This window comes from Ictidomys tridecemlineatus, chromosome 6 (genome assembly GCF_052094955.1).
Source record: "Ictidomys tridecemlineatus isolate mIctTri1 chromosome 6, mIctTri1.hap1, whole genome shotgun sequence".
In the NCBI taxonomy this organism is placed as follows: domain Eukaryota; kingdom Metazoa; phylum Chordata; class Mammalia; order Rodentia; family Sciuridae; genus Ictidomys; species Ictidomys tridecemlineatus.
This window is the reverse complement of record NC_135482.1, coordinates 67,240,556-67,253,463: the sequence shown is the minus strand read 5'-3', so window position 1 is coordinate 67,253,463 and position 12,908 is coordinate 67,240,556. Positions and strand designations below refer to the sequence as shown.

At 40.0% G+C, this 12,908-nt stretch overlaps 2 protein-coding genes across 4 annotated transcripts in view; one reads left to right on the top strand and one right to left on the bottom strand.

Annotated features, from left to right (window-relative positions):
* Positions 1-207: 207 nt before the first annotated feature.
* On the bottom strand, positions 208-5,984 carry Amigo2 (adhesion molecule with Ig like domain 2). Its single transcript, XM_021726111.3, has 2 exons — positions 5,852-5,984; positions 208-5,491 (listed from the first exon to the last, which is right to left on the bottom strand). The coding sequence occupies exon 2, from the start codon at positions 5,426-5,428 to the stop codon at positions 3,863-3,865; it is 1,566 nt and encodes a 521-aa protein (XP_021581786.1). The 5' UTR covers positions 5,429-5,491; positions 5,852-5,984; the 3' UTR covers positions 208-3,862.
* Positions 5,979-12,908, top strand: part of Pced1b (PC-esterase domain containing 1B) — a 132,783-nt gene continuing 125,853 nt past the window's right edge. For all 3 annotated transcript variants that reach the window (XM_078014831.1, XM_078014832.1, XM_078014830.1), the window contains exon 1: positions 5,979-6,107. The gene's annotated coding sequence lies outside the window, so the exon portion shown is untranslated. The remainder of the gene's footprint in view (positions 6,108-12,908) is intronic.

The following is a 12,908-nucleotide window of genomic DNA, read 5'->3' as shown; positions in this document are numbered from 1 at the left end:
CACAAAAAAAAAAAAAAACAGCTTATCAACTAAGTCACTTGAATTATTTTTCTTTTTTGAGTTTCTTTCCCCAGCTGCAACAGGTTAATATTACCCATCCTTGAAAGTTTTTGCGATGAAGAATAAAAACAAATAAATGCTACCTCTGCTTAACAAGTTAAAGCCAGTGTGAAGATCATGTGTACATTTTACAACTTACTACGTGTCTGTTTATCCATGTTCTGTTTATTCTGGTCCTTAGTATTAAAACAGCTCCCTTCCCTGGAATCTGTCCACACACAACAATGCCCCTTAAGCAGTCCTCTAAATTATTCAACAAGTTGTTATAAGAGTTTTTAGTTCTTTTTATGTATTATCATCCAATAATGATTACAAAGGCAAATAAATCATCATCTTTCCACACTAACTTCCATGTTATACTAAGTAAGAAATTCGAGTTTGGGGGTTGGCTCTTGAGCAGGGAGGGATGAGAGAATCATGAAAAGAATTTTAGTTCTTCCTTTAAAAAATATTTTTCTACTACCCACTGGAAAACAAAGACGTTTGGTTCTCTGTAGATGAAATCTGCTCTCAAATATCCTTGGGATATATCCTCACTTTACTATGATCTAACAAAATTTGAAAGCTTCAAAGCTCATTGTTATGAATCTGATCTGTTGTAGCTGCTTTCAAACTAAAAATAACTTTAAAAATATGAAAGAATCAGGGATTTAATCATCTCAAAGTAATTTTAGATTTCATAATTTAGAAAAATATAAATCAGAAATTATACACAACAATATACTGTAAGGTGCATTTGGTATCAGTGAACCAAACTCTTGAGTTATTTATTTGGGTTTTAAAAATATATATAATTTTTTAGAGAACTAGAATATTCTTTTTATTAATAAATCCATTAGCAAGTAAGAATAATGTGCTTTGCCACAGCCTCAAACACAAGATTTGCTATGGTTCCATTTCAGGATATGTTTCATCAAAATAGGGAAAATCAGAATTACATGGCAAATGAATTTAAAAAACAATACAACAGGCACATAGTATCTCAAACTCCCTGAAGCAGAGTCTCTGGTAGGAGTGTGTGAAGGGGTAGCTGCTGGAAACTCTTGTTTATTACATTTTCCCCTGAGATTCTATTGAGAATGCTGTTTTGGGACTTATTGCTAATCACCCCATAAACTAGATGACACTGAAAGGTGGCAATAACCAGGCAGCAGTTATGGTAAAGGAAAACCTGTGATGATGAAGGATGCTCAGGGTGTATTCTGTTTAACCAGTGCATAGAAGGGTGATTGATAATCGAATGTCGTTCTGAAATTTGGATAGTGTCTGCCTGTTTCTCTTATGTTTCCACCCCCAAAAGTTTCACCTATGTCCCTTTCTGAACATTTTAGAAAAATGTTTATTTAGAAAAATAAAAACCATTCTGTGCAAATAATTCAAACAATTAAAGTTAAAAATAAATATGCTAAAATGTATTTAATCCAGCAATGAGGACTAATACAGAATTTAAGTATAAATAAGAAAATCTTTTAGGCCATTCTTTCAGACTATAAATCTTAAAGGTGAATTTTAAAAATTTAACTCGCAATTAATTATAGTTATAAACATACAGAAAATAGTGGACCCAGCATCTTCATTGTAGTGAAAAAAATATGCTAAGCCTGGGAAAACTTCACTTCTCTGATTGTTGCTTCATTTCCCCTATTGGGGAACCTACAACATGAACAATACTGAGCGGCTTAAAGAACAACCCAGTTACATAAATCCAGATTAGTACTTGGAAGAAAAGTTACATGAAAGGTTTGAGTGAGACAAATTGATAAAGCATATATTAATTTTGTTCCTATATTTAAAATACATGAGATCAGGCTCCTGCTAAAAAATAACTGATACACCTAAAAACTAATAATTCCACAACATAACATTCAGTTCCAAGGTGTTTTTTTTTATCGCTATATCTTCCTATTTTTACTCAAGACATAGCTTTGTTTTCAGTATTCAGGATCTTTTGTTTTCTCATTTTGATTTTAAGTGTTTTGATTTCTATCTCAGCTCATCCTTAACTTTAAACTGGTGTTAGTATTAGGATCAGCCATTGAGCTCTAATACTGCCGATATTTCCCTGCAAATGCAACACTTATTTCCTAGGTTCAAGGGTTAGCTCTGCCCACATATGATATATGTCTCCCATTTTCTTTTCTTTTCTTTCTTTTTTTTTTTTTTTTTTTTTGTGGTGCTAGGGATTGAACCCCGGGCCTTGTACATGTGAGGCAGACACTCTACAAACTGAGCTATATCCCCAGCTCCCATTCATTTGACCCTTTTACCATTGCTATGGAAGTGCTGAAGCTCTTCCACCCCTGACACTAGTTCATAGTTCTAGCTTAGACAACATATGACCCTCTCTGGGCCTCAGTCATGCCTGAGAAAAGGGAAGGAACTGGACTTGATGATCCAGAATTGTCCCTCCCAGTTTACAATGCTATGCTAGTCTAGTTTAATCCATCCATTTTCAGAGATCTCAGTTTCAGAAAGCCAGTGTGAGCACAGGTTGGAGCTAAGACCACCAGGAAATCACAGATTTCAATGTGGGAAGAAAACTTAAACATCATTTGGTCCAACACCTTCATTTTACAGCTGAGAAAACCTTGGTCCAGAGAAGGTACTTGATTACCTCAAAGCAGAGATGGAAATAATGAGGACATCTCCCAGGCTCTCATCTGTAGCAAAATTGAAATTCGAGTATCTTCCTGATTGAAGTGCATAATGATATCAGAGTAAAATGTGATACAGAAAGCATAAATTGGTCTAGAACACATTAAAGCATTTTCTCCTTCTAAAAGATAAATTCTCTATTATAACTACAAGAATTTTGGAGAGAAATTTGCTATTGGTGGTGTTTGACACAAAATAACACATATCATATCACATAAAACATCTTAGATTTATGCTTTTAAATAGCCAAATAAAACAAAACATCAAGTCACAGAATACATATATTTACATTAATTTAAATGTCCAAAGCACACTACAGCAGGGTCTATTTAATAGATTATATAATTTAAGATTTACATATACACAAGCCTATGAACAAATATTAGTCTTCTAAAACAAAGTTTTAAGAAGTTACTCTGACATTTTGGTATTAACACATATTCTTGTCAACAAATGACGACTTTAAATTTTCAATGAGATCCTTTGTACAAGGATACAGAACGGAAAGAATGGAAAGAAGACAGTTAAACAAATGTACCTTCCTTGCACTACTTACTTAACACTGTAGAAAATATGGCATTATCCAGTAAATTCTATCAGTGCAGTTAGTTCATTCTGGTCTGAAATGATGATTTTGGCTACTTCCCAAATCTAATTTTATGCTTTATAAATCATTGCTGCTTGATGCTTCCTTTATATCTTTTGAAAAATAAAGCAGGACACTAATGCTTTTCCTTAAAAAATAAGTTAACTTTGATCCTAATAAGTTAGCAAAGTCTACTTTTTAAAAGAGCACTAATATATGTAGTTCATTTTTTCTTTTTAAGAGTCCTGCATAAAAGGATAATATCACCTTGGGCTGGCTTTGGCATTATCAGTGATGCTAAAGATTAAGATACAGTTATCTAGAACTTAAAACTTTGGAAAACAGTCCCATCTTTCTCTGGCACGTTGTGGGAACCAAAGTGCTTTACCTCATTTCCTATCAAGCATTTAATAGACTGTTATTTAGTTTGATCTCAAACAAACTACAAAAAAAAAAAAAGTCCTCCCACAATTTCTGCCCTACTATTTATTTTGGAGACTACCACACACAGTTAAATATGGAGAGATTAAATTATGACATCATACAATTACAGGCACACAATTAAGAAGAAGCCACAAAGGGTGTGTCTGAGAACACTGAATTGACTGAATCTGAGTCGGATTTCACCCTCGTGGACTTTAAGATGCCCTCCGCCATCACTGCCTCACTGGGAAAGCGCCTGACTTTCCCATTCTGCCCTGCTGCAGCATCCTTCAGAGGCTCCAGAAACACCACTCTTCTACCTGCACCTGCCTTCCGTTCATCAGCGGAGGCATCACTAGCAGGGCCGGGACTGAGAATAGATGAATGGGCATTGCTTTGGTTTAGCATATTTTTCTGTCTCTTGGTTTTACACTTGCAGGGACACGGTGTCAGATAGAGGTACAAGAGTACCAAAATGATACTGGCCACACAGGCAGCAAGAGTGGTAAAAGCTGTGTTAAATGCCTCATGAGCATGGGATCTGTTTACAGTGAAATTGCTCACGTTTATTGTGACATCCACAGTCTCATTTAACAGGCGTTGCCTATTCATTGCAATACAGGAATACACTCCAGCATCCTCAAAACGAGGATTTTCTATAACCAGACTTCCATTGTGAAACACATGAAAGTTTTCCACTTCTTTATCTGGCTCCAACAGTCTGTTATCTGGACCAACCCAGATGAAATCTGTATTTCCACTACTAGTCTTGCTGTCACAGTGGACAATCAGCCTTTCCCCGACCTGAGCCTCATGAATAAAGCCAAGTGCACGGAAGGAACCATTGATGACACTGTCAGAGCAATTCATAAAGCTATCTTGGAGCAGAAGCAGCTGATGGGAGTGCTTGGAGTCAGACCACAGGCGACAGGTGTAATCATTTTTAAAATCCATCACTGAACTAAAGTGCCTACGATACCAAAAAATCAACAATGAGTATAGGGAACAGTCACAGACAAATGGATTTCCATGAAGGTAGATGCCTCTTAGCTGTTTTCCTGACACTAAATTTATACGATGCATTGGAATGGAAGGGATCCGGTTATAAGAAACATCTAAAAACATCAGTTCTGGCAGCTTGAACCTTCCAACATACAAATCCATAGGAAACTGTGTGAGAAAGTTTCCACTTAGGTAGAGTTTTTGCAATTGGGAGAGCCCTCCAAACGCTGAAGGATCAAGATAGGAAATGTGATTGTTGTACAGCAGGAGCACTTCCAGAACCTTCAACTCCTGGAACACTGCGCTTTTCACTGTCTTCAGCTTATTGGATGATAAGTCAAGACACTTCAAATTTGGAGTCGTGGAAAAACTGCCTGTGGAAATGCTGGTGATGTTGTTATGACGAATAATTAGGGTGTTCAGCTTGACAAACGATACTGGAAGCCACTCAGAATCCAGAAGCCCAATTCTGTTATAGCTGAGATCCAGTCTCTTAATCAGTCTGAAAAGGTTTCCGGGCACCTTGGACAGATTTTTGTTGGTGCAGCTGACAATGTCAGTGGCACAAATGCAAGCGGTGGGGCACACCCCAGAGGCACCAGGGCTCACGGTCACTGTGATCACCAACAAACACAGCAGCTCTCTGCAACCAGGTCTGACAACTCCAGGCAGGGTGGGCAGTGTGCGTAACCGTAAAGACATTATGGTCGCCTCTGCGTCTTTTCCAGGAGTCTTTTTCTCCAGTTCAGCCTCCCACCAGTCAACCTGGTAAATAATTAATATGTAAGAAGGGGGGGAGTATAAGTTAATTATCGCTGGTTAACCCTCAAGAGTCATGCTATACTTTCCAATAACTTTTGAAATGGGGTTCATTTCATACTAGGGAGCTCTATGCTGCCTTTTTACTACTAAATGCATTTTTCCCTAGGTTATTCCTGCTTATCGACATTACAGGCACATTGTCTCAATATAACTGTCTCACCATCAGAAACTCAGTGGTTTTAAAGGGGTGCATCCTGTTCTATTCTTAACTCCCTCTAACAAACACAAAAAAATACACAAACGCATCCTACGAACAATTAAACGGAAATACTTAGCAAACCCCCGTCCAGAAAAACAACTCACAGAGCTGGGAAGCCTCACGGGTAGCGGAGATAGGACGCCGGCGGCGGTGTTTTCTAAAGGTCTGCGCGTCTGTTTGTCCGTCTCTGGCACCTTCCGAGATCCTTTCCCTTTTGCTCCCGGCGGGAGGCAGCCTCTCGCTGTCTGTCAACTTCGGGAGTTTCAAGCAGCCGCGGCGGCAGCAGCAACCCCGGGCGCAGCAATCTTCTCGGCGGGCTCCACTTGGTTCTCCCGGGCTTTTCTCATCGCACCGCTGAAGGTACCGCCTCGGCGCTCTGGCCACCCTGTGCCCGCGCGCTGGGCGCCCCGCTCCCGCAGCCCCGTCCAGGAGGCGGGGGCGCGGGCGGCGGGTCGGGCCGGCCCCACCTCTCCGCGCTCGGGAGGCCCCAGGGCCTGAGGTTCCCGCGCCCGCCGCCGGGGTTTTATCCCCACGCGCCCGGAGTCGGGTGCGGGCGCGGAGGTCGGTCCCGCCCCTGCGCGTCCTTCGCTTTCGCAGGACCCCACTCGGAAGCCGCAGGAGGGAACTGCCCGGCGCTCGGTAGGGGCCGCGGAGCTGGAGGGGGCGACGGCGCAGCCAATCGGAGAGGCGGCCGGCGTCCCCCTCACTCCCACCCCGCCGCCGCCTCCCGCCTCCCTCCTCCGGCTCCCCTCGACCCGCGGAGCGGCTTTGCAACGGGGATCCACACCGGAGGCCCCAGCTCGCGACCCTGCACTCTCCTGTCCGTTTGTCCAGCCCCAAACAGAGTGGTGTTGGAGTCGGGAGAGGCTCAGGGGGAGACGCCCAGTCCAGGAGGGAGGGGTCGCGATCTTGGGGACCCACTTCGCCGTGGCCATGTAGGTAGCATCTCTCCCTCACTAGTCCACGCAATTCCCGGACCTCTTCGCGCTTTGCCTTGGGGCGAGGGCCAAGGAAGCTTTATCAGCGCTAAATTCAGTTGGCATTAAAGGTTTACCAAACAGAAAAGCTGCCTTCGTCTCCGCCCTCATTTGGGGGAGGAGGCGGGGGGATGGGGGCTCGAGCACGTTTCCTCCTCCTGGGCGACCAGAATCTTTGCTTTGGGGAAAGAATGGAGAAGGCACAGCGAGGACACCCCTCTGCTCCCTGGAAAAGTTCTATCCCTTTCCTAACTCAGAAGGCGGCATCAGGGATGGTGCCCAAATCGGAAGGCGAAGGGCAGGAAATATGGTTCAGAGCGGACCTTCCAGCTTGAATGCAAAGATAAGAGCATTAACCTTAAAGAAAAAAATTCCAGAACCAGACCGATTCTTGCTTGTTTTGTTTATTTACTTATTTGTTTGTTTTTGACAAACTGCTGGCCACTCTGTCCGGACCAGGATCAGGACTGATCCCAGAAGGGGTGTCTGTGCTGGGGGATTTAGTCCCCTTTCAGAGACCAAAGTCCAGCAGGCATGGGAAGGTACAAGCTGGACAAGGCCATGCAAAAAATGAGGTAGAGGGCATGAAGCTGATGAGCTTTTCGATTAAAAACCCATTTTTGCTTAATTCCAAGATTTAACGATGGGATTTGACTGAGCCAAACGACCCATTTGGCCATTATATCCGGATTAAAAGAAACAAATTACTACCCTAACAGAAGATGCTAACCACAGCAGAAGCAATAGGGAAACCAACTGAAAAGCAGACTAAATTGAAAAAACAAAAAGCAATTGGAGTAGGGCACATAATATGTAATATTACATAAAAATAAAAACAATGACAGTGACAACCAATTTCCTCCACCCCACATTCAAACAACCTTCAGTTTAGTGAAAAGTTGTCCATCAATGAATTGGTGTGCTAGCACAAATCTTAGAGGCCAGTGCCTAATTTAAATGGAGTCATGTGCATTGTTTACTTAACTGTGGAATAAACCCAGAATAGCACTGGTAAATTCAAAGTGTTTTCAAGTGAGGGCAATTTGATTCAGATTAATTTCAGTTTCATGGAAAGTTGAATTTTATCACAAGAATGCAGCCTGAAATGCTTCATGAAACCATTCTTCACTTCCAGAGGAGAGGCAGAGGTTGAGGTTTTCTTCTAATAGGTCACACCCCCTGGAGTTTTCAAAAAAATTTGGTCTCTAGTTCTTTGTTTTTCTAGGATTAACATAGTTAACCAAAAAATAGAATTAAAATTACTCACAGTGCTCGAGTACTTTTTAAATGACTAACAAATGACCAGGTTTTTGCAGTACTTTCCTGAGTAACAGCCCATTCAGAGAAAACCATGAAGATAGGAGAAAGACCTGTGTTTAATACAAAAATGCTGTAAGAAGAATAAATGACTTTAAAAATGGAAACAGAAGATTATGTTATTATAGCTGAAGGCATACCATGGAAACATGCAGTGATTGCACAGCATAAGTAAACTAAATACACTCAAAATCCACAGACAAGGCTGTTTAATCACTGGAAGAACTGATAATTGGGTTCCCCACCTGTTAATGGGAAAGAAGATATGAAAGAGGTGGGTTTATTAAAGATGGAGAAAAGAAAACTGACTTGACCTCAATAATGATATAAATATGTCCTTATTTTATTTTTATCTTTCTGGTATCTTTTTAACCTTCTTCATCTTTTTTCTAACAGATTGCCTTTATACTAGTCTGTTTTCTATCACTATAACAAAATATCTGAGGCTCTGTACTATATAAAGAACAGAGTTTTATTTAGTTCACATTCTTTGAGGCTGAAAGTCCAAAATCAAGCAGCCCTATCTGTTTGGCCTCTGGTGAGAGTCCCCTTATTTGGATCCTGGATCCAGTAGTGCCTGAAAACCACTACACACTTATACTTCTTATTTGATTACATTCTCTTCTTTTTGCCTAAATGATTTTGAGGTGTGTTGTGTCACTTGTGAATGACAGAGTGTGGTGGTAATAAATATATATTGGGCCATGATTACATGCCAGGCTCTCAGTTGTGTGTTCAACATATATTACTTCATTTTCATGTTCACGCCAACCAAATGGTAAACAACTGTTTCAAATTATTTTAAAAAATGGAGTTGAAATATCCTTAAGGTTTCATTTGAAGGATTTAGATTAAACAGAATAAGAACGTTATTGCCAGAGTGGTTCCAAACCTGAATGGGTACTAAGACAGATGGTCAAGTTGCCTTTCCAGGAGTTTAAAATAGGACAGAGAGCTATTCCTCAGCCCTCTTCCACATGGTATAAGCTACTGGTATTCTGACCATTTGATAATGACTCTAATGGATAATAGAAAGTAAATTGACACTGGGCTTGATTTTGGATCTGATGTGCTAGGCAGGTGTGGTCGTGTGAACATCTCTCTGTGTTTGGAACAGAGGCAGTGATTTGAATGAAATCTCAGGGGTTCTTTCAGGCCTGTGATTTCCAGAATTTCTTAGGTTGTATTCCAAGACTTAAGGAATTAGAACTATGAGACAAGAAATTGTTACAGCACTAGTTTGACGATTCTCAGTCATCTTAACCAATAATGAACACCTTAATAGAACTTTTTATGCTATGAAGGACTTCCACTTTTTTTTGTCGTGATTGATTTTAGCAAGTATCCTGCAATCTGTAATTTGGATACCAGCCAATAGCTAGTCCCTCCCTCCCCCACCCTTCTTTTAAACCCAGGGACACTTTGGCTTAAGTCAGGAAATACATAGTTTTGCCCGCCAGTTCTGGAAGTGCCCCAGCAGCCCGTCCTTCTCTAGGCCTGCTTCAGCAGGTTTTTCTAAATTGCCCAAGAATTGCTATGGAATGAGATCTCTCACTCATACTATGTCTCCAAAACTATGGTCTCCAAAATATTTGTCTCCAAAAATATCTTCAGAGGAGACTCGGACTCCAGCCCCTGAGTTCCATGAGGTGTTTGTCAACTTATAGCTTATTTCTCGGGAAACTCCTTTACTTGGCTGGAAGTGATCAGAGAGGAGGCAGGTTCCTGCCCCAGGTAGAGCTCAGGATGGAGCAACTCTTTAATCAGTTCCCACCCACCCATCTGATTGGTCTGTCTCTTACCTTCATTAGCATAGGCTAGATACATTTGCTTTAAACTCACTTGAGATAAATAAAATCACATGACATAAAATGCACTATCTTAACCATTTTAAAATGTACAATCTAGTCACTTTTTTTAGTCTATTCACAATGTCGTGCAACCATCATCAGTGTGTGTGTGCTATTTATTTATTTATTTTGTACTTGGTATTGAACTCAGGGCATTTAATCCCTGAGCCACAGCTGAAACTGCCATTGAACCAGCAGTCTTGCTGCCTCAGCCTCCTGAGCCGCTGGAATTACATGCGTGCACCACCGATCCCAGCAACCACCCTTAAATTCCAGATTGTTTTTCATCATCCTGAAAAGAAACCCCAGACCCATTAAGTAATCATTACCATTCCACTTCCTTGCAGCTCCTGGTAAGCAGTAATCTACTTTCTGTCTGTATTTGCCTTTTCTGAACATTTCATATAAATGGGATCATGTAATATGTGGTCATTGATGTCTGACTTCTTTCACTTAACATGTTTTTAGCATTTGGATAGGGATTTTTAGCTAAGGGTTGCAGAACTGTTTGAGATCATCCTGGTGAAAGTCCTGCATATTTGGTTTAGTTGCACTTGAATTAGAATGTGGCTCAGGGCGCCCAAAGTCCCATTTATTCAGAGTCTTCAATTATAAAAGTATTAGACCCAGGATGAGTACGGAAATCTACTAGAATCACAAGGTGAGGAGACCTAAGATTTAGACTTGAGTAAAAATCTGTTAGCTTCCCACAATCCCAAGTGTTCATTGAGGGTGACGATTGACAATTTCTAAAGTTCCTTCCAATTCAAAAAATTAATATGATTTTTTTCATAATGATGTGTCCGCTGTTGCCCAAGCCCAGGAACAGACTAACCAATTAGAGCAGATCTAGGTTTGATTTCTTGTCTGAGTCAGTTTTTACTACCCTGGACACACAGGCTCCACTCTCTCATGTGAATGATGTCAATCCATTACTTCATTAAGAAAAACAACTTCAGGCAAGTTCTCCAATGCTGGGAGATTACTTTAATCTATTAAGTATTCAATTATAATGGGGGATCACATTTTCATTGCACTATCATTTCCAGCAGGAAAAAAATTAGCACATTCTTAATTTTTCACAGGGATTTTAGCAAGTATTCTGCAATCTGTAATTTAGATACCAGCCAATAGCTAGTCCCTCCCTCCCCCACCCAACTGGTACACTATAGTGCTCTTCAAAATAATGTGGAAGGGGAATATCTGGTGAAATAGCAAAACATTATAAAATGAACCAATTCTAATTTTCATAAAATAAAAATATATTTGTATATCAGTTCTATGGTATGCATAGATAGATCATAAAATATTTCTTCTTTCCTCATCCGTGTGTTATTCTATAATATTTTTGTGATGAGAAAAGTACAGTGACAACTTCTAGTTGGTTAAAGTCATGGGCATCAGCTTTTCATGGGTTTCTGCTTAATTGTGATTCCTACTTGGTGATTAAGTTCTATAGTTTCAGAAGGCACAAGCCTCCCTGGCTTCTCAGGCAGGAAATGAGATGGCCTCCGTCCTGAGGAACAATAATTGTTCTCCTACCTTAGCACAGGTGCTTATTTGGCAAATAATTCCTAAGTGCCTACCACATGTCAGTTGCTCCTCTTTAGTCTGAGAGTTATGTAAGTGCTATGACAACCACACACTCCTGGCTAAAATAAAGTGTATAAAAGTCACATGCATATTTCTTAGTGACCAGTAGTCCACATCCCAGGTTTCAGATTCAACCTCCTTGGTTGAGACATAGCTGTGGGTTCTTTCCAAAGGCATACCCTTAAGCCAGCCTTTGGTGAGGTAAAGTGCTTCCTGTTCCATTGCTCCATTTATTTTTTCAATGACAAACAAAAATTACTAAACACCTTTTTTCCTAATTTTAAAAGTATTGTGTGCTTAGTGTAGAAAAACTGAGAGGTATATGAAAAATAGGTAGAGTCAGAGAATGTCATCCATAATCTCACTGGTAAATTACAGTTTCTGCTCAAAGAATAAATCTACTGAAGTGTGGAACCTGAGAAGTTTGCAAAGGATGTTTTTTTTTTCCTCTGTCCTAATTGTGTAATGATAGAAACAAGCAAATCCTTTTCTTTAATACTCCAAAATTCTCAGCCTTAGGAATGAAATACTCAAATGAGAATTTGTTTTTAAAAACTCGGTGTGTTGAAACCATGAAACAAACCATTATGGTTACCTCTTAAGATTTTGGTCATAAACAGTAAGTGCTCTAATTTTCATTTTGCTCATTATTAGCCTGAAGAGATCATCTAATTGAATTCCTAAATGCTTTTCTATCCCTCAAAACTGGAGTTAATTTTATCTCTCTCATAAATACAGATAATATTTAACAAACCTGGTTTAGAAAACGACATGAAGCATTCAGACTCCTGTTTTATGTCTTTTAAAAATTGGATTTTCTGTTGAAGTAATTAATTTATCTTTGGTTCATAACGGTGAATCTGATTATTCAATCTGAAGCAATGATTATTCACCAACCACCATCAAGATAAAATAAAATTGAGAGAAAAAAAGACAAGCTCTCCCCACTAGATAGTCAGCACTATCTCAAATACTTAACTATTTTTAGCAAACATAAAGCCATTTTTGCTGGCTACTCCATGGGCAATTTGCTCTGGAACTCTGACCTTTGAGTTTGTGACAGTGAAAAGAAACATCATGTTAATACAGGAAATGGACTTCTGGAAAGATCACAGAAACCAGTCTTTTTAATTGCAAGTGGTCTCAGTCACACTATATACTAAGCTTCTCGTTTAATAATGTCTCCATTATCTAATGACAGCCATGGATCTGAACTGGTGTATGTAACTTGCCCAACATTAGTGGTAGATCTAGCTCTCTCACCAAAGCCTGCCTTGCTCTGGTTTCATAATTAACCATTAGTTCTAATGCTTCCCATTTAGGGAGTAGCAGGGTTAGCCATAATTTAAATTCCATTCAGCAAATATTGTTAGCCTTGGCTACACTCCCAGGGCCATAACATGGTTGCTCTTCTCTAGGAATCT